The sequence below is a fragment of the Talpa europaea genome (genome assembly GCF_964194135.1).
Source record: "Talpa europaea genome assembly, contig: HAP1_SCAFFOLD_182, whole genome shotgun sequence".
Lineage (NCBI taxonomy): Eukaryota > Metazoa > Chordata > Mammalia > Eulipotyphla > Talpidae > Talpa > Talpa europaea.
This window is the reverse complement of record NW_028167939.1, coordinates 36703-64511: the sequence shown is the minus strand read 5'-3', so window position 1 is coordinate 64511 and position 27809 is coordinate 36703. Positions and strand designations below refer to the sequence as shown.

Sequence of the window (27809 nt, the reverse complement as noted above, 5' to 3'; positions counted from 1 at the left end):
CCTCTGCCTTCACCCCCCGACGGTCATGAGGCGCCTGCTGGGACGGGCGCCCCAGGGCCCCCCCCCCGGAGCCCCAGGGTGAGGGGGACACGCTCCGGATTCCTGAGGGCTCGCGGCTCTAGGGGCGGGGGCCGCAGTGGGGCCGGGCTGAGCCGACACTGCTTCCCCCCAAGGGAAGCCCGAGAGGACGCGGGGCCTCGGCCAGATTTCACAGAGATCGGGTCATTCATGTTCTGAAGCCTCGAGAGTTCAAAGTGACCCACTGCCAGGGATGCAGACCCAAGGGCCGCCTGCCCACCAACTTCCTTCCTGCCAGCGCCCACGGGGGGACAGCCCGGGCCACAGCTCCTCCCTAACCCGAGCCTTCCACGGAACGGCGGCAGCCCAGCCCCCCCACATCCCCCCAGCCACATCCCGGTTCTGAGGGCAAGTTCCCGGTGGCCAGTCCCGGAAGCAGGTGCCAGAGGTCATGCCCTGGGGCCTCTCCAGGGAGCCCTAGGCCTCCCTCCCTCAATCACTGCCCCTCACCCCTGGGGCGGGGGTTGTGTCTCCAGGCGACCCACGGGGCCATGTGGCCACACCCAGCACCTCCGGCTGCAGGGGCCTCCCGGGGCCCACGGTGGACACTGAGTTGATCCTGTCTGTCCTGGCCAGCGCCCGCCCCACTGTGAGGATGGCGGGCCCCGAGGGGCTCTGTCTCCCCAACAACAGTTCTGCATCTTCCCACCTCGCAGGCCCAGGCCAGGCCCTCGGCTCGGCGTCCGGACCTCCTGGGACCGATCAGAGAAACCTCGTCACGACTGTCTTGAGTGTGCAGCTTCCCTTGAAGATATTTTTTAATCCCGAATCCTTGGGAATGAATGATGTAGCCGCCTGTGTCCATCCCGCGGGCTGCTCCTGAGTGCAGCGGGGCCTCCTGCGAGCTCCCCGAGAGTCTGCTCCTGCACTTTGCGCCCCGGCCAGAGGAGTCACCCCAGCCCCACAGGTGTCCGGAGCCACCTCCGGGCTTCTCTGACTCTCTCCTGTCCCTGCCAGCTTGTGCGGATGCTGCTCTGACATGCGGGGGCAGGTGGGGTGGCGCCAGTGGAGGGTCCGAGCCGCTGTTTGTTGTCCCCAGCCCTATTCGGGTCCCAAGCCCAGGACGCTGAGGGGGCGGAGGGGGCCTGATGGCTGTCCCTGTCCAGCCGTGGGCAGCTGGGGCCCGAAGTGCCTCGTCAGGCCCCACCTGTGCCAGGTCGGGGCCCGGCAGACGGGAGGCGGGGAGGGGTCACACGGCGCCTGACTCCCGGGGGAGATGGAAGGGCCACGCCCAGCGCATTCCTGCAGGCAGGTGACCCTGGGGGGCGGGGGCGGGGCCTCGGCCCGGGGCGGGGCCAGGGGCTATAAAAGGGGCCCGGGCCGGGCCTGCAGGTCATTCGGAGCCAGCGGTCCTGACGCGCGCATCGTCCAGCGGCTCTTCCTGACCCCGGCAGGGTAGACTCCGGACCTCGCCCCGACTCGGAGCTTCGGCCTCAGGACTGGACGCGCTCGCAGCCTCTGGACCAGGTGCGGGGACCCGGGAGCGCTGACCTGCCTCCCCTCCAAGAAGCCGCTCGTCCCTCCGGCCAGGCGCGCGCGGCATGGCCCCGGGGCCTGCGGAGACGACCGGCTGCCAGGGCCGCCTCGGGCGCCGGCTGGGGTCCGGCCAGGTGGGGGCCGGGCTGCGCAACCTGGGGAACACCTGCTACGCCAACGCGGCCCTGCAGTGCCTGACCTACACGCCCCCGCTGGCCGGCTACCTGCTGTCCCGGCCGCGCGCGCCCTCCTGCCCCCGGCGGCTGTCCTGCACGCTCTGCGCCATGCGGGCGCACGTCTCCCGCGCCCTCCTGCACCCCGGGGAGGTGGTGTCGCCCGTGAAGGAGCTGCTCGCCGGCTTCCATGCCTGGCGCCAGGAAGATGCCCACGAGTTCCTGATGGCCACCGTGGGCGCCATGCAGGGCGGGTGTGTGAGCGAGCTGGCGGCCGCGCACCCACAGCCCCAGGACAGCACCCTGGTGCGGCGGCTCTTCGGGGGCTACTGGAGGTCCCAGATCCAGTGTGTGCGCTGCTGCGGAGTCTCCACCACGATGGAGCCCTACCTGGACATCGCCCTGGACATCCAGGCCGCCGACAGCGTGGAGCAGGCTCTGCAGGACTTGGTGAAGCCAGAGAGACTGGACGGGCCCGACGCGTACCACTGTGCTGCCTGTGGCGACAGGGGGCCCGCCGCCAAGACGCTGGCTCTGCATGCCCCTCCCCAGGTCCTCATCCTCATGCTCAAGCGCTTCGGTGGCCCCACAGGCGGCAAGGTGGCCAAGCCCGTGCGCTACCCACAGCGCCTGGACCTGCAGGCCTTGCTGTCCGAGCAGAAGGCGGGGGCCCTGGAGTACGAACTCTACGCGGTGCTGGTGCACGCAGGCCTGGGGTGTCACCAGGGACACTACTTCTGCTACGTGAGGCCTGGGAAGGACCGGTGGTATCGCATGGACGACTCTCAGGTCACCTCATGCAGTGTCTCCTCTGCCCTGAGCCAACAGGCCTACGTGCTCTTTTACATCCAGAAGAAGGAACTGGACAGGGCCAGCGAGCAGGACTCCCCTGGCGGGCCACCCCCAACGCTGACCACCACAGGTGTGGACCTGCTCCCTCAGGCCCATCGGGAGCCTGTAGGAGACCGGCCTCCTGCAGTCCCCGAGCTCCAGGAGCCTGCGCGAGAGACACCGACCCGGCCGGTCACCTTGGACCATTGGAGAAAGCATCAGGAGCATGAGCGACCCAAGCCTGCCCTCAAGCTCAGGGAGGTGGACCGTGCCCTGCCCGCCGACGCGGTCATGATCCACTGGCCCAGACAGTCTGTGGGGACAAGAGCGGGTCCTGCCCAGCGGGACACTGGCCGGCCTCAGCCTTCAACCTGGGCACATGCTGCAAAAGGGCCAGCACCTGTGGGCAGAGCCCCTGGCATGGGAGGGAGAAGCAGAGCCACCAGGGGAAGAAGAGGAAGGCCCAAAGGGTCCTGCTTGCCTTATAGACACCGATTCCATCTCCGTTCGTCCAGGCCGTGGTGTCAAGAGCATCTGAACACCCAGCATCCTGCGTGTCCCAGGGGAGGCCCACCCTGGCAAAGCCACCCAGACCCAGTGCTCCGCACCCTCAGCACCTTGGACAGGACCCCGGAATGGTCCTTCCCCTGCCCAGCAGCAATGGGATTCCCAAGAGCTCCCCAGCTCCGTGTGGGCCAGGTGCAGTGGCCCAATAGAAGCCCACTCCTGGCACGGGGTTCCCTAGTTTTGGGCACACCTGATCCTCCAACTGTGGCAGGGGAAGAAAGGGCAGAGACTTGGCCTGGGCGCAGGTGGCCCACACAGCACACTCAGCCTTGTCTTAGGATGAGTTTTGCTGCAAAGCCTCTCAGTTGTCCGCAATGGAAACCTGTTCTGCATCCAATGAGTCGCTCTCCCGCGGCGTGGAGTGCAAGGCGGGAGCAGGAGAGCCTCCCGGCGCCCGTGATGGACACCTGGACCTAGCAAGTTGGGCGTGCCCCCGGGCAGGAGGTAGCGCACTCCATCATGTAAGGACCTGATCCTCTGGAGCCAGTGCATGGAGTCACCATGGGGTGCCTTCTCCTGCGCCTGTTCTCCGTGAACTCACAACACTGTTTAATGTAGCATGTACGTTGCTTTCAATTAACAGTGTGTGACCAAAACGATACGGTACAGCACAAAGCATTTCTACCTTTTGAACCTTCTGAGAGGACCTGTTGAGAAAGAGATCCATAGTGGTTTCTGGATGGCGCCATGGGAGTTCAGTTCCTGATAGGATTTACTCTGCTTAGAGATGCCAGATCAGAGTGGGTGGTGGGGGGAGGGTGAGAAGCACCAGGGGTCCCTGAAGCAAGGCCCCGGGGCATGACAGTGGTACCTGTGGCCCCTCCTACAGGGGCACTGCTCCCCTGGGATCACACACCCTCAGCACCTCCGATGGGGACACCCTTGGGGGTGGGGCATCTGCCTGCTGTGTTTCCCAGGAGTGGCGTTCTTGGCATAATTCTAAGTTCTCTGATAGCAGGCATTGCCTGTAGCCCCTAGTTTTCTCCGAAGAAGGGAATGTGGGTGGTGGGAGGGCTATCTAGGACTAGATGGAGGGATTGAATCCTGCGATAAAATTAACCTAGTGACATCTGGCAAGAGGGAAAATGATTTTGAGTGATTTGGGAAAGTTACCTTATCCTTCCCAAAAGATGAATAAAGATCAAATGTACCATACGTGACATGTGTGCCCATTGTTTTTTTAATCAGAATGTGTTTAATTTCTTGCAGATGCTTTTGCCCGGTACTAAGACATATAATTTTTGAGATATTTCTCATGGTAAAAGTTCTGAGTTGTGTCATGAGGATCAGGAGCTGAAGATGGGGTGTGCTTCGTGACTCAAATGTCTGCACCTTCCTCCCTAGTGGTCCCATTTGGGTTTTGCTGCTTTCATTATGCAGAAATCGATGAACACAGCCATGGGTGCTCCATTCTGGGGAACAACAATTATTAGAAAAGCGAGGAAAGTGATCAGATCATTGTTCGGGTCATAGCCAAAGCCTGCACTCAGGGCCTGGGTGTGGGCTGCTGCTCCCTTCCACGCTGGGCCTTATAATTCTGGAGTGAGACACCGTCTCTCCCACACATACTTATTTACTTTGCTCATTTGTATCGGACAGAAAAGTTTCAGAATTAAAGCACAGTAGCTTACGCTGTCTTTCTATAGGGAATCTGATGGGGCCTCCTCCTGGCACAGCCAGCAGCCTCTGCAGTGCAGGTTAGTTCCCTGGCCTGTGGCGGGGGTGGGGTCCCACAAAACAAACAAACAGAAACAAACAAAAACAAATGAAGAAAAACAAACAAGCGAAAACAAACAAGCAAAAACAAAAATAAACAAACAAAAACAAACACTAACAAAAACAAACAGAAACAGAAACAAACTAAAACAAACACAAAAAAACACTCACAAAAACAAAAACAAAAACAAGCAAAAACAAACAAACCAAAAACAAACACTAACAAAAATTAACAAAAACATACAAAAAGAAAAACAACAGAAACTAACAAAAACAAACAGAAACAAACAAAAACAATCAAAAACAAACAAACACTCACAAAAACAAGCAAAAACAAAAATAAAGAAACAAAAATAAACCCTAACAAAAACAAACAAAAACAAAACCAAAAACAGACACTAACAAAAATTAACAAAAACAAACAAAACCAAAAACAAACAAAAACAGAAACTAACAAACATTAACAAAAACAAACACAAACACACAAACAGAAACAAAAACAAAAAACTCTAACAAAAACAAACAAATCAAACAAAAACAAACACAAAAAAACACAAAAACTGACAAAAACAAACAAACACAAACACACAAAAACAAACAAACAAAAACAAATGGACACGACCGGGTATTTCCACGGAGGGTGCCTTGATCAGGCTCTTCTAAAAAGCTCCTTGGCACGAATGGGCACCCGGAGGGCCCCCAGGTACGGGGGAGTGGAGGGACCAGGGCGCACGGGAGGCGGGGTGCAGGGGGGAAGGAAGAAATAGAACGCTACATAAATGAATCCCCCAAGGTTAACAGACCTGAACACAATTGTTGATGGGAAGCAGACGGCAATTTGGCTTTAAAATCTTGTTTCAAAGTCAGAAAGCCCGGAAGGCGACTGAAGCCACAGGCACATCCCGGGGATTCCTGGCCAGGAAAGCCTGGTGCTAACTGTCAGTGCCTGATCATTATCAGCTGTTGCCAATTAAACTGAGATGTTCGCTGCTTACTGTCTGTTCCCCTGTGGGCAGGAACACAGCAGGGGGATCTACCTTCTCTTGACAGAAGTGCCCCTTGCCCGCAGCCATCTAGGGCCTCTGGTCCACCACAGTGGCCTCCTAGCCACGCCAAGATGAGGCCCTCAGCTCATTTCCACCTTAGAGTTGAATAAACTGAGTCACAATAAGACTGAGTAACATCTCCTGGACTGTGACGGTGGAAATGAGAACCCATGAGGTCTGTCTCCAGGCTCTGGACTTATTTGTTCCCTGAAGCCCTTCTTCACACTTCTCTTGTCTCTGCCTCTCCAGCCAAGATACCAGAATGTTGAATTTTAGTTCCTCCTCCTCACATGACTGTTTCCACCCTCGCTGCACCATAGAATCGCTTGGGGGGGGGGCGATTTGAAAACAGTGAGGTATCACTGGGAGGCAAGATTGTGTTCACTCACAGCGCCTCGGGGTGTGAGTGGGGACGGTGGCAGTTGGGAGAGCACCCGCCAGCTGAGTTCTCTCTTTGAAGCATTTCCCCTTGAGGCTTGAGTTCAGTTTTCAGGTTTGTTCAAAGGGGATACATGTGCAATTCCTTCATGAGAACTTTCATTCTGCAGTAGTTGCGGGCTTCTGTGGTGTGGGATAGCTTAGGGGGTGCATCTTGCCTGAGTGCTCTCGGCAGAGCTGCTGTGGAAGGAGAAAGCACTGGCGGGGAGCTGACTGGGTGCGGAGCTCAGGACTCACCCAGTCAAGGTACTGGATGTGGTTACGGGACGATGAACTCCCACCCCCACTTAGCCCAACTCAGAGGCTTCATGGAGAAATTCAAGGAGTGTTCTGTGGCCTGGAGGTGCTGAGCTACCTGTGCCTCTGGTCTGTAACTGTCCCCACAGAGACTGGGCTGGCACTGACACAGTGGTGGACATCAGTGTCATTGGTACTGCACCCGCCCCATGACCTCGCCAAGCCAGAGCCACAATACACTGGAGCAACCAGGCATGGGGTGAAGGATCTTGTGTCACCAGCAGGCCGCGGACGGAGCACGCTATGTCAGTGAGGAGAGAGGATGCGTGGGGATGAGGTGTGTGGAAGGAGCTGCTGGGAGAGACTCTGAGTTGGGCTAAAACTTCAGCCCAAGTGCCGCGGAGCCCAGACCTAAACAGGTGCCTACAGCTGCATAAGGACAAGCAGAACTTCAGCTCACCAGACTTTTTTAGCAACACGGTTTACTCACATCTTTACAAATCTATTGCAAACTTTAATTTCTTACAAAATTGTGCATACTCCCAGAATCAGTTCAGTATTCCCAGACCACTTGACTATCTTGGCGATGTCACCCTTTCCCTGGGAAATTATGTCGATTCTTAATTATTTGCTAATTTGTATATTAAAAGATTTTTAGAGTATTTTTCTCCTAGATTTCGTTATCTGATATGAAATATAGCTGACATTTTCTCCACTTTGGTTTTTGGACTACCGTCTCCTTGGTTTGAGAACCTTCTTTCGTGACACTGAGTGCTCTGTACAATCTGATTCCTCCTATGTGCCACAGAATGGCTCTGGGAATAAGGGTTCTGTTGGATTTTAATTGAATCACTTCTGTGTGAATTGCTTGGTAATCCTCAAGCACATTCATCGCTCACATCCTGGGTTAGCAGTGACTCGTTCACTGAGCTTTGTTGTGCCTACGTGACTGGTGCTTGGCTGAATATTTGTTCACATGGATGACACTCAGGCGGTCTGACCTGTGTCAATCCTTTAGTGTGTTTCAAACGTACAACTGCTGCTGAAGACAACCTCATTCTTTCTATGTACAGTAGGAGTTCACTCAGGTCATCGAAGGTCAGGCCAATGACTGAAGGTTTTGATGTCATACGTGTATATTCACGGCCACACACATGTGCATATGTCAAGTACGAAAGACTAGAGGATCTTCCACATCAGTTGCAGTATCCCTTCAATGTATGAGTCTTCTGGTGTGTTTCAACATTAAAGCTATAGTTGACGTCTCCTAAATATAATGAATCATCATTGTATGTCATCTCAGGTCAGAATATTCACTAAAAGCACTCATGTTCTCTCCATTGTGGATTCCCTCGTGTCGTCTAAGGGCAGAACACTGACTGAAGGATTTCCCACACTGATGACATTCATATGGTTTCTCTCCAGTGTGAGTTCTCTCGTGTCGTCGAAGGGCAGAACACTTACTGAAGGCTTTCCCACACAGTTGACATCCATACGGTTGTTCTCCAGTGTGCGTTCTTGCATGCTGCCTGAGGTTAGAGGACTGACTGAAGGCTTTCCCACACAGGTGACATTCATACGGTTTCTCTCCAGTGTGAGTCAGATTGTGCTTTCTAAGGTCAGAGCTTTGAATGAAGGCGTTCCCACAGATGCGGCATTCGTAAGGTTTCTCTCCAGTGTGAGTCATCTCGTGCCGTCTCAGACTGGAGCAGTTACTGAAGGCTTTCCCGCACAGATGGCATTCACAGGCTTTACCTTGACTGTGAATGTGCTTGTGCTGATGAAGGCATGGCTGGCCACCAAGGGATTTCTGACACTGCTTGCTGATACAGGGTTTCTTTTCTGTGGGAGCCGATAAATGTTCGTTCAATGTGGCGCAATAAGGGGAATCTCCCATACTGTTACATTCAGAGGGAATCTGCTTTTGGGAAGGAGAGGAAAGGCTATTATTAATGGTTTTCCATATACATCCATACATTCATTATTTTATATATATATATATATATATATATAAAATCATTTAGTGATGCCCTTCAATTACAATCTTTCCAGTGTTCATTCCTAACGAGTTGCATTTCCCTTCTGCACACATTTTTGCAGCATCCTAACTGCAGCTTGTAGACTGATTTTGAAGGTGTCAATGTGTTTCAAAGACTAGGCAGAGACTAGGCAGAGACTAGGCAGAGACTAGGCATAGGGACAGTATGTAGTTGTCCATGTTTTTTTAAGATCTCGGGTTATAATTTTGAGCTCATTAATTTTTTCACTAAACTCAAACTATCCAAAGCTTTTTGCTGAGAGTTATATCTCAACTTAATGTGCATACGGATAATAGATTCATTTATTAACATACTACTGCCATGTCTCTAATTTGAATGATTAGTGTCACTCCCCATGAAACTTACCATTGCCTTGATGGTAGATGCATCCTTCCTGCTGATATGACGTGTGGCTATTGTTGTTGGTTTTGTAGGGGCACTTTCCCTGCCTAAAATTAAAATTTAGAATGGCCTTAGGAGAATGAAAACATTGAAAAGTACCAAGACATTAATAAGTCTAAAAACTCACACTTCAAAAAGGCAAATAATAGAAATGAAGAAATTTTCTAGAAAGTAGAAACACATTAAGGGCACTGACAAAGATTTTCAGCATTGAAATATGAAAAATTAAAATGGGGATGAGCTATCGGGTTGGTAATGATAGGTAAAACCTTCAAGGGGGGGTGAGGGAGGGACCAGGATAAGAGTTATTATGTGAAAGTTTAACTTCAATACATACATGAATACCCTTTTCCCTAAAGCCAGAGAAATGTGACTAATACAGGCAAGGACTAATGACATCTGAAGAAGTTCCCCCCAGTGTACCTCACATACACTTTAGAGTGTATCCCTCACCCCGTCACATCTTCAGTTGGTATTTCTAAGGATACTCAGTTGTCAGGCACTGGCCTGGCTCCTGCGGAGGTGTAGGTTCCTGCTGCTTACCTGGGCTCTGGCCTTGGAGAAACCCTGTTCCTTCACTCCACAGCTCTTCTTGCTCCAACTGGAAAATTAGATCTGATTTGGAATGCTGATACCCTGTTCATGGGGGAAATAAGTAAATATTGGTAGGTTTTGAGTTCCATGATGATAAACACGCATGATCATCAAGGCCAGGACAGACTGCTTAGAAAAAATAAAGAGAACACTGATTCAGAGCCCAGACAGCAACAGCTTGGACAGAGAAGACAGAGACGGTCCCGCAGCAGAGCAGGAAGAATCCCAGCTGTATCCAAAGCAGTGATGACCTCTGGATGCCGATGTCTGTGCCCAAGGGCAAGACAGAATGTAGCCTCCTGCTCTTCAAAAGCGGAGAAACTGAGTGTGTTCAGTGAATTGAGTATTATTTGAAAACAGAAGATGAACAGCTAATGAACATAAGCTTCCAAAGGATCACCAAAGTTGGATTATTTTTTGCTAGTCAAGGCTCAGCATAGTGACTACAGCAGAGTAATTATCTAGAAAATATTTCATCAATTTATGTATTAAAAAACATTGATTTCTGCTGAGTGTCAGACATTAACAAGAAAGACATTAAATTGGGGTGAATATTCTAGCAGGGTGACAAACTAGATGTAAGTAAATCAAACGACTTTCCCTCATGTCACTATGAAGTCTAAAATAATCGGCAGAGACGGGGTGGTATCCTGGGAAGCTGTTTTAGATGCTGCCTGGATGCCTGCATCCATATACAAGTGCTGACGCGTACCCATGGAGACCAGATGACTGACATTTTCCAGCATCACATCTCTGAAGAGCTGCCTCTGCCATGGGTCCAACAGGGCCCACTCTTCCCGGGTGAAGTCGACAGCTACATCTTCCAATGTCACTGATTCCTGAAATGTGGACATTCTGGATTAGACAGAGCAGTCCCTACCAGTATCCAGAGTAGGAGGGTGAGGATGACAGCACTGAGGAAGGGGATGGAGGAGTAGGTGTAGAAAAAACTCAAACTGAGTCTGGGGCCCACATCAGTTCATTCCCAGGGCCGAGCCTGCACGTGCCTTCCAGAGCCATCCCTGACACGCAGTCTGAACGAGTATCACGTCATTGGGAAGGCGTGTCCTATGAGGTGTGTCCCAATATAATCTGGAATTTTTCATCTTCTGAAATAAACTAGTAATTATGGCTTCCAGATATGTGGTTATAAAACTTATACTTGAAAATTCATAACTCTCCTGATTTAATTTCAAGTCCCTCTACTTTCCATCACAAGGCAAACAGTAACCATATTTGCCTCTTTTAAACCACAACTGTGCTTACACGTCATTTCCCTAGATGAACCTGTTTCCTCATTTATGAAATGGTTTAATAACCTGCTACGAGTGTTGAAAGATCCAATGACTGGAGGTATGAGGTTCTTCTTATCTAAGTAAAGACGTATAAATGCAAGCCATTAGTCTACTACTCATTAAAATATCTGATCACCGTAAAGCAGTCGCCAGCATTCTTCAGAAAAGAAACTGCTCACAGACCCTGGCAGCAGTACATGCAGTTGCCCTCAACTTTGCAGGACTCAGGTGTTCCCAAAGGAGAAGGTCAGCGGCACACACCAGGGCCCCTGAGGCCCCTGCACTGGCAGGCAGCCCTGGGACAGGCTCACGCCAGACACTGCTGGGGGATGACGACACCCGGTCTCTCTCTGGGGCCTCCACCGCCAGGTGTCACACTCCATCCTGGCTCCCTGCTGAGAGATTAAAGAAGTCTCTTGATTGGATTTGGGCTATCTAGTTCTTGAAAACATTTCCAAAGGAGCTAGAATTTTATTCTATTCTTTGTCTTGAATGTGCAGCCAGAATTAAGAGAAAAATTCTCCCTACACAGTAATTCCAGTTATTATTAAAAAAGTTAAATACAAAAAGGTAAACTGCATGATTAGGAACAAATATGATGAGAATTTAAATTGTCTTTTAGGAAGTTTCCAAAAGGGTAAATATATCAAAACTCTAAATTCAAATTAGCAAAAACGAAGGAGCGGTTACTCTTGCGTTCTCTGGCCTACACGTCTCTTGTGCTAAGCAATTCCCAGCCGTCCCCCTGACCTGTGACATGGGACTGACTGGCCTCACCTGGTAGCCCCGCGGCCCCCTACTGTGCTGTGCTGGCCTCCCGCCCCTCTGCTGAGGGCACCCGCACAGCCGCACGCCGTGAGAACCAGTGACAGTAAATGACAGTAATGAGCAACTTACTCCCAGGGAGCCCATGCAATGAATTAGACAAAAGAAACTTCTCTTGTCTTCTGTAGACACACAGCCTTCATGGAGGGATTCACGGTGTCACAGGAAGGACATTAGTTACTGAGGCGCCCCTGGTCCATTACAACCATCACAGTCTCCTGGGGAGCTCCCCTGCAGCTGGGATCCCTGAAGCCCACACTTAGAACATCGCTGTGAGCAGGAGAAGCAGCCCCGCCCGTCCACACTGTGGGGTACGACCTGAGTGGAAATGGCCTCCCCACTCACCAGTGACTGCATCGTCAGCGACTCAGTTGCCGACTGTTTCTCTCTGGTTGCCGCTCACAGACAGTCCACCACTAAGCCGGCAAAGCTGAGGAGGGAGAAAGACACCATAAGACCTCCGGTGTCATGCACTTTCCAGATGCACCTGCCACGAAGCCCCAAACCTTCCTCTGGGTGTGCTGCCACCCTCGCCAACAGACTTGTAGTGCCTTCTAGGAGAGCTCCACAGGGTTATCCTCTCCAGGAGTCAAAAGTGAGAAGGCCATGACCATCGCTGCGAGTGAAAAATATTTAAATACAGGTGTCTTATGGATAAAAGCCTCAAAACTATGGCACTTTATGTGACTGCGGCATATTCAATTCCTCCCTGATTCCAAAGCACAGCAATCCCTGGCATATGCAAGTTTTCCACCTACAGGCAAACACTGTGGGATTTCTCAGATACCAGCATCGCTCCGGCCACCTGACCTGGGACGTCCACCCCAGGGTGCCAGCACTCGGCAGCAGTGCTGAGTGAAAGTACTGAGCCAGCGCGGGACCCCCCTTCTCTGCGCAGAGGGATGATGCCTGCGGGAGAACGTCTTTCACAAGCGAGATCTCCAGGTCCTGCCATAAGGGGAGCTTTTCACCAGCACCGAGCTCTACCGTGACCCTCAGCCCCTCACTCCCAAGCAGATGGAGCCGTGGCGACAGGGTTGTTTCGTGAGGCAGAGGGTTCACTCCGCTGCTCCTCTGAGCATGGAAAGCAGAGGTCCACTCAAAGGGCCACCCAGTCAGGTGGCCCAGTCAGGTGGCCCCTCAAGAGGTGAGTCAGAGCACCAGCGACACTGCTCCGCCTCACTCCCTGCCCCGGGACAGCAAAGGAGAGGTGCTGATTCCCTTATTACATCCCTTCAGTTCTTGAGTCACACTTGAGCTGGCCTGTACCGGATCCCAAGAATTGTTTATAAAATATTCGGGAGGTCTGTGAATGGCTTGAATCTTGCCATGATACAAAGAAGTCAGCGAACACCGTAGGTCCCGGCTTACTGGCCTGTTCCAAGAGCCCGCTCACCCCCGCGAGGCTGCTGGGGGCCGCCCGACAAGACCACAAAATACCGTTTCTGGTCCCCATTAGCACTGCCTTGAGATGATACTAATGTCGTCCATCATTAACTACTCACCCAGAATCTTGGGTTTTCACCTACAACTGAGAACATTACTTTTAAAATAGCCTATTTTATGACTTCTAAAACATTTGTTTAAAAAAGTACTTGTTTAGGGGCCTCCCTGGTGGCGCAAGGGGTTAAGCACCACACTATGAAGCAATCTGCAGCCTCTGCAGCACGAGTTCGATCCCCGGCCAGGGAGCAACCCACATGGCACAGCAGACCTCTCCTGGCTTGCCCTCTGCTCCCCTCAGCAGTGTATTTCAGTCAGTCTGCCTGTTCTGCTTCCCACTCTGTCTCTGGTGAATCCTCTCACCCCCCGCATGTCTGGCCTGTACCCCAGCTCTTGTATGCATAAATAAATAAACCTTTAAAAAAAAAAAAGTACTTGTTTAATATGAAAAACCATTTACAACAACCTGAAAATATTTATACAACACCAAACCCATCTCCCCAGAGACAGTCATTATTAGCTTCATGGTCCCTATCCCAGAAGGCCTCGACCAGCCAAGGTGTCCATTCTGGATCTCTTCCATCCCTGCCCGGTCTCAAAATATGGGTAATTCTTACAGAGGGTCAAAGAAATTGTCACAAAGATGCCATCCACGTCGGTCACACAGGAGGTGACAGAGTACTGACTCAGAATCTTGCCACTTATTCAGGCCTCCTAAGTCCACCGTCATTATCTCCGCTTGTCGGGCGAAGCCAGCCTCCACAGGACGCGCGTGACAGCGGAAACATTACAGCACGTAACCGCTTGAACTAGTCTTCAGGCTGACACATGTCTGGCTGCGAAGCCTCTGTGCCGACCGTGTACCCCGAGTTAGGTCTTCTCATGTCTCTGAGAAGGGCAGCTGGAGGTGACGCAGGGTGTGCAGGGAAGGTAGTGAGGAGCATCTGGGATACTGGGTATCATTGCTGCCACCATTTGGAGGAGTTCTGGCTGGAACCGAAGGTGACCACAAAAGGTGGCAGCACTTCCTGCAGAAAAGCTTGGCACCATTCCTTCCCTGGCCTGGGAGTGGACTTCTAAGAGCTTGAGGGTGGCATCAGGACAGCTGAGGCAAAGACAGGATGTAAGAAGTAAAAGGGAAGTCTTCGGTGGTGAGAGAAATGTTTAGCCCGGTTGCTGCTGGGATCCATCTTTTCTAGCTGAGATGACACTCTGGCTGCGAGACCGCTCGTGCTGGACCATAGCAGGCTGTCTCAGGAGATGCTGGCCCAGGACCCCACCTGCTGAGAAGTTCACCGGGTATAGGTTGTGGAGTTTTGCCAACTTCAGAGAGGGCGCGCACGAGTCCCTTGTCCAACACCAGGGGAATGGCCGCCCGCTCAGGAAACACAGCCGTCAGCATGGACAAGATGGCCCCCTGCCGTCACTGAAGCAGGGCAGGGTCCAGGACAAGCTCATGCCGGAAGAGCAGTGGAGCAAAGTGGCTTTCCTCAAAGAGCCATGACTTCCTAATGCAGGACACTTCTAGAAGCTAGTGATTATGCTTCCGCAAGCATGCGACTAGCATTCAGTCAGGGGTGACAGCTCTTCACACTCCCCTCCCCGAAGCTGGAAGAGTCCAGAACCATTTATGCCTCAAACCAGGTGGCCTCCCCTGCTCAGTGACTGCAGCCCTGACCCGACGCCTCTCCGGCGATGCCCAGAATAAGGGCTCTCCTTTGCAACACCCAGACCTGAGCCGGGGGAAACGACTGCCTCGGTGCTCCACTGAGCCATCACCGATGCCCCCGTACAGAGCCCAGTGAGGCATCTGTGGGAGAACTGCCATCCCGGGTACACCGGACACCTCGCGCGCTTTCCCCAGCAGGATCCATACCCGCAGGTGTCAGGTACACAGCTCCGTAGTTCAGAGTGTTCGACTAGCATGTTCCGCAGCTTACAACCTCTGTGAGGGAGAAAACGGACATGTATCGCCAAAACTGACCAGAGCGCAAGGCTTTGCTTCCGACCCCTCCTCCCCCGCAGCCCAGGGCCAGAGCCCGGCTGGCTGGCCTGCTGCGCTGTACCTGAGCGCCCACACCAGGATTTTCACTTTTTAAGGTGGACCCTGTGCTCAGCACCCCCCAACACAGGCCTCTGCCCTGAGCTTTAAGTGGCTGCCCCTCCCCCTGGACGTGAGGCCACACCTGGAGAGCCGAGTCTTCCCGGCAGCGCGCAGGAAGGAGCGCGTGCTCGGCATCCCAGAGGCGGGCGCTACCCGGGTGACCAAGCTTGTCTCTCCGCCAGCTGAAGGATGTCCCGGCTTGAAGAATCTGGGTTCCTTGCCTGGTGGGGCGAGCTGAGGGATCTGAAGAACAGGGGAGTCAAGTCGTTCAGATGCTGGTGGGGGGCAGCCGGGTACTAGGCACCTGCTTTTAAGTCCTCCGTGAGGCACTCAGCAGGGGGACGGGGATTTCGGTCAGCTCTAAAAGAGAAGCCCCTGATTAATGCAAGGATCTGAATACCCGCTATCCAGGACAGATCACAACACCCCAAGAGACACCCCATAAATAAGGCTTATAGACTGAGGTGCCCTGCATGCCCAGGGTGCACCAGGAGCGGGGAGAGCTGGGTAATGAGGCACTGGTCGTGGGCTTTGACTCCCGGGAAGAATCAGACTGAAATGGAAAATTATTTTTTCACTTTCTCCTGGGAAATATAGGGGTAGCAGGGAACCCCTACACATACTAAACAGGACGCTTTCCTGCCCTCTGTGACCCCCGCTCCATCGGGCAGCGGTGAGGGCAAGGGAGACCGTGATTTCTCTAAGCTGCCTAAGGCTGAGCCCCAGTTCCAGGCCGAACCACGCGTATCCCACGGGCCACTTTCATGGCAGAACGTTCGCACCACGCCCTTCCCGGGTGGAAGACGCAGACAGTCTCCTCAGGCCGTGACGCCCGCTGCCCGTGGAGATGCCAACAGACACGGCAGCTGAAGGGACAACTTCCAGAACAAAGCACTTATAGGAGATTTGAAAGTAAGGATTAAAATAGGCTTGAAACCCTGTCTGGTGTTGCTTCTGGTCTTTATGGTGCAGGATCTTTATGCTGAGCTCTGCGGGGAGGGGGTGGCTGGGGGACCTACGGCCCTGGGGGAACGTTCTCGGGCCTTGTGCTTGTGAGAGGCCCGTCAGCAGCCCCGGAGAAAACGAACCACTTGGGAATCTGACCCCATTCGGGCCTCCTCCACGCCCTTGTCTCCTTCCTCTTCTTCCTCCAGAGCCCAGCGGCTTGCAAGGGCGGGATTCTCCGGGCCGCGGTGTCATCCACGACGACTTCCCAGCCATAGACGTGTCTCCTCCCCTCCTCTGTCACCAGAGCGAGTCCCTGAGCACTTCTCGGGCATCTTTCTCTCCCCCCCCAAAGATTTATTTATTTATTTATTTATTTATTTATATATTTATTTATTTATTTATTTATACATGCACTAGGTACAGTCAAAAGCGGGGGAGGGTGAGAGAATTCACCAGAGCCAGAGCAGGGAACAGAGCAGGCAGAAGGACCGAAGCACACCGCTGAGGGGAGCAGCGGGCGGCAGGAGAGGTCTGCGCGCCATGTGGGACCCTCCTCCTTGACCCCCCTCTGGGACTAGCCAGGGCTGATCTTATCCATCCCCGTCTCCCCTCGGCCGGGTCCCAACCTGGCACAGGTGTGGCCTGACGAGGCACTCAGCGCCCCAGCTGCCCACGAGGTGGACAGGGACAGCCATCAGGCCCCCTCCGACACCCTCAGCGTCATGGGCTTGGGACCCGAATAGGGCTGGGGACGACAAACAGCGGCTCGGACCCCTCCACAGGCCAAGGAGATCACAGCTGTAACTGTGTAATGAGAGAAAGTCTCCATAACAGAGAAGAAGTGTTACTAACACAACACAACCAGAAGGACGCAAGGGTCGCCATGCCAACGGTAAGTGGGTGTAAGTCCTAATCATTCAAACTGCAGATCCAGCAATAAGGTAAGGTGACTCCAGGAGTGTAATAGAGTTGGAATTAAGCACTTTCTGGGGAAAAGTTTGGTAGTTTGAAATCAGTGAAGAAATTAAGCTCAAAATAAATGAGCTCAAGGCAAAACCTCAGTTCTAAAAATACAGTCAACTGCATCAACATTTCTCATGGTAGGAAAATAATATCTCAAAGGATAATATTGTCTGCCTGCAGGTGAGTGACCCAGTACGTGTGCGAGACGAGCCCTAGAGACTGTCACGCCCAGGTTGCTAGTGGACAAATGAAGGCAAGGACATAGGCTGGCAAACCACTAAGAGTCTTTTTTCTCTTCTCCCAAACAGCCACGTCTCACTCCAGAGGCTCCCGTTGGACACATTGACGTGGGTGACGAGTTTACTCACAGAGCTGAGTTCAATCAACGTGTTTTAATTCGCGTGGGACAAAAGCCTCATATCACAACAGGGCATGGAAAATCACTCCGCAAAGACTTGTCCTTTCAACCACACAAACAATTTCACACTAGAGGAAAATTACGTGAGTGCCACGAGTATGGGGAGCTCCTTCGTCCTTACCTTCACCTCAAGAAACACAAGACAACGCACCCTGCAGAAAAATACATGTAACTGTCATTGAGGTGGGCACAAATGTTTGCAAAGCTCTGACCTTAGAAGCCTCAATAACACCCAGACCCGACGACGAGGTAGCCGACCACACGCACGCCATTCACATGAGAAAGTGTTCAGCCACAGCTCTTACTGTGAACAGCAAGAGAAAACTCACACTGTGGAGAAACCCTCTAAATGCCGCGCATGTGAGAAGGCGTTCAGTCATTTTTCTTACCTTAGAAGCCAGGAGAAAATCCGCCCTGCAGAGAAGCAGGATGCCTGTCTACAGGGCAGGAAATCCTTCAACCAAAGCTCTGGCCTTAGCCAGCACAACAGAATTCATAGTGGAGAAACACCACACAAGCGTCTGCTCTGCGGGGAAGCCTTCCATCACGGCTCTGAGCTCCGGCGCCCCGGCAGAACACACACAGGCGAGAAACACCATGAGGGCCGCTGCGGGAAAGCCTTCAGTCAACGCGCTCACCTTAGAAGCCATGAGAGACCCACCCTGGAGAGCGGCCGCATGCGTGTCTGCTGGGCGGGAGAGCCTTCAGCCACCGCTGCGCCATTTGGTGACACCAGGGGACCCAACCCTGAAGGGAGAGTCTCACAGGCCTGCAGGAAGTCACCTGCCTGGTGGACAGTGCATGATAAAGCAGAAGCAAAATCCAGTCCCAGCAGGAGTATTTAACCCTCCAAGGGCTCTCACCCTGCATGAATCAGCACTGCACTCCTGGGGTGAGCAGGGAGGATCCTCCCACCCCCACACTCTGCCGTCAAGAGGTCAGGTTTGCAGGTGAGTTCTCCCAGGTCAGAGCAGTGATCGGTGGTTTCGCACATGCACAGATGTGCTGTCAGGGTGCCGCTCGCCAACCTGACATTGCAGGTGCAGGCACGCTGCAAGCAGAGCTGTGGGGACGGTGTCACCAACAGCTCCAAACTTTGACATGTCTGGAGGACTTGTGCAGGGAGCACCTCATTCTTCCAAAATTATTTCCGTCCTGGGCAAGCTCCGCTCGGGAGAAACGCTAGTCTCACAATCACTGTGAACTAAGATTCAGCCACCTGCCAGCCTGACGTGCTCAAGAAAAGCCATCGAAGGAGCAAAGGTTCAAACAGCAAGAAGAGGATAAAACACCTCGGGGTATAAAAGAGTCTTTGAAGCAGGACCAAGAGTCCCGACAGACAGTTCAGACTGGGGGACTGTTCCGTGTAAGATCAACAGAAATTGTTGATTCACGGAGCATCTCTGACAGGCGTCTGGGTGAGGCGATTCCAAACACCCCGGTGTCGTGGAGGAAGGGAAATCTGAAGGAATTCCTTACATTTGGTCAACACTGAGATTCTAACAGCGAGGTAGCAAACCTAAAAGCAGCATGAAAACTCTCCAGCGAGATTGCACGTAGGAAAAAAGGACATAAGTGAGCAGAAGGCAGTGGCTGAGGATGTTGAATGAAGAAATTTGTAGGAAATTTAACCTTTTCAAAACAATGCAAGCTGTTGCAAATGCAGCTCACGGCTGGCGTGAGGTCATCTCCGGGCAACCGCTCTGTGAGGCTTCCTCCCCAGGAGACGCGCAGCCCTTGCTGCATCTCTCCTTCCTCCAAACCCGCGTCCACCCTTAGCAGCCCGGCCCTCCTCCGGCCGCCCCGCCGCCCCCTCTCACTCTCCAAGCCTTAGAGGCAATTTTTAGCCCATCAGGCCAGGGGCAACATTCACCAAGTCTTGTTTAAAGATGTTGGTGGCACCTGAGCATCTGTCTCTGGTCCCGGGAGCAGCCTGGAGCCACCTCAATGAGCAGCACCATGTTCCCGGCCTGAGAAAGGTCCTTGGCGTCGGACCCGCTTCTGACTAGAGATAAATGGAGGCAACACGTCATAGCTCGCTCAGGGAGCCCTGCCCAGCCGAGCCACAGAGGCGGTGCCCCGGGCAGTCCTGAAAATTGTACTCAAGTAAGACCAAGACCCCAAACTACCAGCTCCCTGGGAGCGGCTGGAAACGACACACATAGTGTCACAGCGCAATGGGGGCTCCTGGGAATCGCTCTCCTGGAGGAGCTGCCACCGCAGGGCGGGTGGGGGTGGGGAGCACCAGGGACGCTGAAGGGCGGCATCGGGGCAGGACCCTTGACACCTTTCTGGGGGCGTGGTCACCCCAACTCTGCACCTGGGCAGGGACCCCGAGGGGGAGGAGCACTGGGCCTGAGTGCCCTGGGCTTGGGCGAGGGAGGGTCTCTCTGGCTTCCCTGTGGGGTGAAGCAGAATCGGGTCCAGCCTGGGCTTCACTGTGTGAATCTGGGGGAGTCCCTGGGGTGGGCCCAGGGCGTGCGGAGGGCGCCCTGCCCCGGCCCCCCACCCCGCGCTGACATGTGGCCGGGGTGGTGGTGGCCGAGGGATCGTCGGGCACCTTCCCCCGCTTGTTTTGAGCCGAACACGAATCAGTTTCCTGCTCTTAGTAAAGTCTTTGAAAGTGAAATTTGTGTCGGGCTTTACCTTCCACGCGTCGCGAGTGCGTTGGCACACATCCCCCCACACTCACTCATTTGCACACAAGAGTGTGTTACTGAGAGTGAAGAGGAGCTGGTGAGACACCCTCTTATTAGAGTCCAGCCCCCAGCAGGAGGCTGCCCGGTGCTGGCCGCCCCACAGGCTGGGCAGGGGAAGGACAGGGCGGCTCCCGCGGCCACGGCTCCAGCGCTCTGGAGGCCCGGGGGCAGCCAGCCCCCTGAGGGAGCCCCAGCGCACGCCCGGGAATCCTCGGGGTCTGTCTCCCCCGCTGTCATGGGGTCCACGTGGCTCAGGACGTCGGGGTTGAGGAGCCGGGGTGGGAGGGAAGGGGCGGGACGCCAGCCGGGCGCAGCCATCTCGCGGCTGCAGCAGGACAGCCTGGCGCCAGCCAGGCCCTCTCCGAGCTCCGGGCCGGGCTAGTGAGGACACAGCGCCCCCCTTCCCCAGGGCCCCCCTTTTCTTCGGCACGTCATATCCAGGACCTGTCATAGCGACTGGCCGCCTCCCTCGCCCACCACCCCCGCAGCACAAGGGTGCGATGGAAGAGGAAAGTCAGGGGACACACCTGGGCCACCCAACGCTGCCCCATCCCCAGCGACCCCCCTCCTGGGACGGGCCGGGGTTGATCCAAATACCTGCAGGCCCGGCCCGCGCCTCCTTTATAGCCCCTGGCCCCGCTCGCCCTGAAGCCCCCGACCCACCCTTCCCGGGTAACCAGCCTGCTGAGCAGCGCTGGGCGTGGCCCCTCCGGGCTGGCATCTCCAGGGGAGTCTGGCGCCGGGTGACCCTCTCCGTGGGCACCCACGACCCCCCAGCCCTAGGCATCTAGGGCGCCCTGAGAAAGCGCGGTGGGGCTTGGGCTGACCTCTGTCTTCACCCCCCGACGGTCATGAGGCGCCTGCTGGACCGGGCGCACCTGGGCGCACCCCGGAGCCCCGGGGTGAGGGGGACACGCTCCGGATTCCTGAGCGCGCACGGGTCTAGGGGTGGGGGCTGCAGTGGGGCTGGGCAGAGCCGACGCTGCTTCCCCCAAGGGAAGCCAGAGAGGACGCGGGGCCTCGGCCAGATTTCAGGGAGTTCGGGTGGTTCATTTTCTGAAGCCTAGAGAGATCAAAGTGACCCACTGCCAGGGGTGCGGACACAAGGGCTGCCTGCCAACCCACTTCCTTACTGCCAGCGCCCACAGGGGGACAGCCCGGGCCACAGCGCTCCCCTAACCCGAGCCCTCCACAGAACGGCGGCAGCCGAGCCCCCCCACATCCCCCCAGCCACATCCCGGTTCTGAGGGCAATATCCCGGGGGCCAGTTCCGGAAGCAGGTGCCAGAGGTCAAGCCCTGGGGCCTCTCCAGGGAGCGCTGTGCCTCCCTCCCTCAATCACTGCCCCTCACCCCTGGGGCGGGGGTTGTGGCTCCAGGCGTCCCCGGGCCATGTGGCCACACCCAGCATCTCTGGCTGCAGGGGCCTCCCGGGGCCCGCGGTGGACGCTGAGTGGATCCTGTCTGTCCCGGCCAGCGCCCGCCCCACTGTGAGGATGGCGGGCCCCGAGGGGCTCTGTCTCCCCAACACCCGTTCTGCATCTTCCCACCTCGCAGGCCCAGGCCAGGCCCTCGGCTCGGCGTCTGGACCTCCTGGGTCCCGATCAGAGAAACCTCGTCACGACTGTCTTGAGTGTGCAGCTTCCCTTGAAGATATTTTTTAATCCCGAATCCTTGGGAATGAATGATGTAGCCGCCTGTGTCCATCCCGCGGGCTGCTCCTGAGTGCAGCGGGGCCTCCTGCGAGCTCCCCGAGAGTCTGCTCCTGCCCTTTGCGCCCCGGCCAGAGGAGTCACCCCAGCCCCACATGTGTCCGGAGCCAACTCCGGGCTTCTCTGACTCTCTCCTGTCCCTGCCAGCTCGTGCTGATGCTGCTCTGACATGCGGGGACAGGTGGGGTGACGCCAGTGGAGGGTCCGAGCCGCAATTTGTCGTCCCCAGCCCTATTCGGGTCCCGAGCCCAGGACGCTGAGGGGGTCGGAAGGGGCCTGATGACTGTCCCTGTCCAGCCGTGGGCAGCTGGGGCGCTGAGTGCCTCGTCAGACTGCACCTGTGCCAGGTCCGGCCCCGCAGACTGGAGGGGGGGGCTGTCACCCAGCACCGGACTCCCCGGGGAGCTGCTGGACCGGAAGGGCCACGCCCAGCGCTGCCCAGCAGGCCGGTGACCAGTGGGGATCGGGGGCGGGGCCTCGCCGCGGGGCGGGGCCAGGGGCTATAAAAGGGGCCCGGGCCGGGCCTGCAGGTCATTCGGAGCCAGCGGTCCCGAGGCGCGCATCGTCTAGCGGCTCTTCCTGACCCCGGCAGGGTAGACTCCGGACCTCGCCGCGACTCGGAGCTTCGGCCTCAGGACTGGACGCGATCGCAGTCTCTGGACCAGGTGCGGGGACCCGGGAGCGCTGACCTGCCTCCCCTCCAAGAAGCCGCTCGTCCCTCCGGCCAGGCGCGCGCGGCATGGCCCCGGGGCCTGCGGAGACGACCGGCTGCCAGGGCCGCCTCGGGCGCCGGCTGGGGCCCGGCCAGGTGGGGGCCGGGCTGCGCAACCTGGGGAACACCTGCTACGCCAACGCGGCCCTGCAGTGCCTGACCTACACGCCCCCGCTGGCCGGCTACCTGCTGTCCCGGCCGCGCACGCCCTCCTGCCCCCGGCGGCTGTCCTGCACGCTCTGCGCCATGCGGGCGCACGTCTCCCGCGCCCTCCTGCACCCCGGGGAGGTGGTGTCGCCCGTGAAGGAGCTGCTCGCCGGCTTTCATGCCTGGCGCCAGGAAGATGCCCACGAGTTCCTGATGGCCACCGTGGGCGCCATGCAGGGCGGGTGTGTGAGCGAGCTGGCGGCCGCGCACCCACAGCCCCAGGACAGCACCCTGGTGCGGCGGCTCTTCGGGGGCTACTGGAGGTCCCAGATCCAGTGCGTGCGCTGCTGCGGAGTCTCCACCACGCTGGAGCCCTACCTGGACATCGCCCTGGACATCCAGGCCGCCGACAGCGTGGAGCAGGCTCTGCAGGCCTTGGTGAAGCCGGAGAGACTGGACGGGCCCGACGCGTACCACTGCGCTGCCTGTGGCGACAGGGGGCCCGCCGCCAAGACGCTGGCTCTGCACGCCCCTCCCCAGGTCCTCATCCTCATGCTCAAGCGTTTCGGCGGCCCCACAGGCGGCAAGGTGGCCAAGCCCGTGCACTACCCACAGCGCCTGGACCTGCAGGCCTTGCTGTCCGAGAAGAAGGCGGGGGCCATGGAGTACGAACTCTATGCGTTGCTGGTCCACGCAGGTTGGGGGTGTCACCAGGGACACTACTTCTGCTACGTGAGGCTTGGGAAGGACCGGTGGTATCGCATGGACGACTCTCAGGTCACCTCCTGCAATGTCTCCTCTGCCCTGAGCCAACAGGCCTACGTGCTCTTTTACATCCAGAAGAAGGAACTGGACAGGGCCAGCGAGCAGGACTCCCCTGGTGGGCCACCCCCAACGCTGACCACCACAGGTGTGGAGCTGCTCCCTGATGCCCATCGGGAGCCTGTGGGAGACAGGCCTCCTGCGGTCCCCGAGCCCCAGGAGCCTGCGCGAGAGACCCCGACCCGGCCGGTCACCTTGGACCAGTGGAGAAAGCATCAGGAGCACGAGCGACCCAAGCCTGCCCTCAAGCTCAGGGAGGTGGACCGTGCCCTGCCCGCCGACGCGGTCGTGATCCACCCGCCCAGTCAGCCCGCGGGGTCCAGAGCGGGTCCTGCCCAGCGCGACACTGGCCAGCCGCAGCTTTCAGCCTGGGCACATGCTGCTCAAGGGCCAGCCCCCATGGGCAGAGCCCCTGGCATGGGAGGAAGAACCAGAGCCACCAAGGGGAAGAACAGGAAGGCCCAGAGGGTCCTGCTTGCCTTCTAGACACCGACACCCAGCATCCTGCATGTCCCAGGGGAGACCCACCCCGCCAGAGCCACGCAAACCCAGTGCTCCTCACCCTCAGCACCTTCGACAGGACCCCGGATTGCTCCTTCCCCTGCCCAGCAGCAATGGGATTCCCAAGCGCTCCCCAGCTCCGTGTGGGCCAGGTGCAGGAGCCCAATGGAATCCCACTCCTGGCACGGGGTTCCCTAGTTTTGGTCGCACCTGATCCTCCAACTGTGGCGGGGGAAGAAAGGGCAGAGCCCCGGGCTGGGCGCAGGAGGCCCACACAGCACACTCAGCATTGTCCTAGGATGAGTTTTACTGCAAAGCTACTCAGCTGTCCCCAATGGAAACCTGTTCTGCATCCAACGAGTCGCTCTCCCGCAGCGTGGAGTACAAGGCGGGAGCACGAGAGCCTCCCAGCGCCCGTGACGGACACCTGGACCTAGCAAGTTGGGCGTGCCCCCGGGCAGGAGGCAGCGCGCTCCATCCTGGAAGGACCTGAGCCTCAGGAGCCAGTGCATGGAGTCACGATTGAGTGCCTTCTCCTGCGCCTGTTCTCTGTGAACTCACAACACTGCTTAATGTAGCATGTACGTTGCTTTCAATGAACAGTTTGTGTCCAAAACGATACGGTACAGCTGAGGACCCCCAAGGGGCACAAAGCATTTCTACCTTCTGAACCTTCTGAGAAGACTTGTTGAGAGAGAGATCCATAGTGGTTTCTGGAAGGCAGCGTGGGAGTTCAGTTCCTGATAGGATTTAGTCTGCTTAGAGATGCCAGAGCAGAGTGGGTGGTGGGGTGAGGGTGAGAAACATCAGGGCTCCCTGAAGCAAGGCCCCAGGGTATGACTAGTGGTAGTTGTGTCCCTTTCCTGCAGGGATCACACACCCTCAGCACCTCCGATGGGGTCACCCTTGGGGGTGGGGCACCTGCTTGCCATGTTTTCCGGGAGTGGTGTTCTTGGCATACTTCTAAGTTCTCTGATAGCAGGCATTGCCTGTAGCCCCTCGTTTTCTCTGAAGAAGGGAATGTGGGTGGTGGGAGGGCTATCTAGGACTAGATGGAGGGGTTGAATCCTGCGATAAAATTAACCTAGTGAATTCTGGCAAGAGGGAAAATGATTTTGAGTGATTTGGGAAAGTTACCTTATCCTTCCCAAAAGATGAATAAAGATCAAATGTACCATACGGACATGTGTGTGCCCATTGCTTTTTTAATTAGAATGTGTTTATCATTTGTTGCAGATGCTTTTGCCCGCTACTAAGACATATAATTTTTGTGATGATAATTGTCATGGTAAAAGTTCTGAGTAGTGTCATGAGGATCGGGAGCTGAAGATGGGGTGTCCTTCGTGACTAGAATGTCCGTACCTTTGTCCCTAGTGGGCACCTGTTTGGGTTTTGCTGCTTTCATTCTGCAGAAATCGATGATCAAGGCCATGGGTGCTCCATTCTGGGGACCAACAGTCATTAGAAAAGCGGGGGAAGTGATCAGATCATTGTTGGGCCATAGCCAAAGCCTGCACTCGGGGCCCAGGTGTGGGCTGCTGCTCCCTTCCACGCCGGGCCTCGTAATTCTGGAGTGAGACACCGTCTCTCCCACACATACTTATTTACTTTGCTCATTTATATCAGACAAAAAGTTTCAGAATTAAAGCACAGTTGCTTATGCTGTCTTTTAACAGGAAATCTGATAGGGCCTCCCCCGTGGCGAAGCTGGCAGCCTCTGCAATGCAGGTTAGTTTTCCTGCCTCTCGGGGGATGGGGAGGGGTTCCCACAAAACAAACAAACAAAAACAAATGTACAAAAACAAAAAAGCGAAAACAAACATAAACAAACAAAAACACAAACAAAAACTAATAAAAACAAACTAATGAAAACAAACAAACAAAAACAAACAGAAACAAACAAACACAAACACTCACAAAAAGAAGCGAAACAAAACCAAAAACAAACACTAACAAAAATTAACAAAAACAAACACTAACAAAAACAAACAGAAACTTACAAAAACGAAAATAACAAACACAAAAAAAACAAACCGAACAAAAACAAATAAAAACACACAAACACTCACAAAAACAAGCAAAAACGGAAACTAGCATAAACAAACAAATCAAACAAACAAAAACAAACACAAACAAAAACAAACAAACAAACAAAACAAGCACAAGCAAAATAACAAACAAAAAATAACAAAGGGACATGACCAGGTATTAACAAATGGACACGCCCGGGTATTTCCATGGAGGGTGCCTTGATCAGCCTCTTTTAAAAAGCTCATGGGCCATGATGAATGGGCACCCGGGGGAGGGGAGGGACCAGGGTGCTCGGGAGGCGGGGTGCAGGGGGGAATGAAGAAATAGAACGCTACATAAATGAACCCCCCAAAAGGTTAACAGACATGAACACAATTATTGATGGGAAGCAGACGGCAATTTGGCTTTAAAATCTTGTTTCAAATTCAGAAAGCCCGGAAGGTGACTGAAGCCACAGGCACATCCCGAGGATTCCCGGCCAGGAAAGCCTGGTGCTTTCCGGTCAGCGCCTGATCATTATCAGCTGTGCCAATTAAACTGAGAGGTTCGCTTCTTACTGTCCATTTCCCTGGGGGCAGGAACACAGCAGGGGGATCTACCTGGTCTTGACAGAAGTGCCCTTTGCCCGCAGCCATCTGGGGCCTCTGGTCCACCGCAGTAGCCTCGTAGCCATGCCAAGAATGAAGCCCTCAGCTCATTTCCACCTTAGAGTTGAATAAACTAAGTCACAAAAAGACTGAGTAGCATCTCCTGGACTGTGACGGTGGAAATGAGAACCCATGAGGTGTGTCTCTGTTATAGAGCAGGGAGAGGGGCAGCCCAAACCCCGCAAACCTGCCTATTCTAAATGGGTTCTGCCATCGGCCGCATCAACACAAAACATAGGACGCTTTAAGGGGAAGGAACTTTAATAAAATTAGGAAACAATACAGGTAAGGCAGAGTCTAGTTTCTAAATGAAGCACCCAAATTTACCCGTCCCCTCGTGGGTAAAAGTCCATCCAAATTGGATTGGCCCAGAGCAAGGCCCCAAGGCCTGCCACAAGTCTAAAGCATCTTCCAGTGGGGACCCACAGCAAAGGGTCAGAAATAACCAGACAAGCCCGGAAGGAAAAGAGCAAAATCAACATCAAGATAAAAGCCTCCACTGTCACCTCCCCATGGGTCTCACCCACATCTGTGTCACCCAGTCCACAACCGAAAGACAAGCGCAGTTTCTTCACGTATCTCTAGGCTCCATGCGCCTCCTCCAGGTCTCCTTCTGGCTCCATCCTGCTTCCTTCCTCAGTCTCTTCTGCAGCTTCTCCTCTTCCTGCTCAGCTCCACCCTCCCTTGGTTGGGGCAGGGAACCTCCCCCTTTCCTGGGGACCACCCTGTTACATCTCCAGGGTCTGAACTTATTTGTTCCCTGAAGCCCTTCTTCACACTTCTCTTGTCTCTGCCTCTCCAGCCAAGATACCAGAATGTTGAATTTTAGTTCCTCCTCCTCACATGACTGTTTCCACCCTCACTGCACCATAGAATCGCTTGAGGGAGGGGGATTTGAAAACAGTGAGGTATCACTGGGAGGCAAGACTGTGTTCACTCACAGGGCC

General features: G+C 55.0%; 1 protein-coding gene across 1 annotated transcript; it reads left to right on the top strand.

Annotated features, from left to right (window-relative positions):
• Nucleotides 1–1619: 1619 nt before the first annotated feature.
• On the top strand, nucleotides 1620–16955 carry LOC311188090 (ubiquitin carboxyl-terminal hydrolase 17-like protein 6; the record flags this gene model as incomplete). The annotated part of the gene is made up of 3 exons (XM_084259854.1): nucleotides 1620–2873; nucleotides 15293–15421; nucleotides 16791–16955. 3 exons carry the CDS (start codon nucleotides 1620–1622, stop codon nucleotides 16953–16955), a joined length of 1548 nt encoding a protein of 515 aa, XP_084115980.1.
• Nucleotides 16956–27809: the final 10854 nt, after the last annotated feature.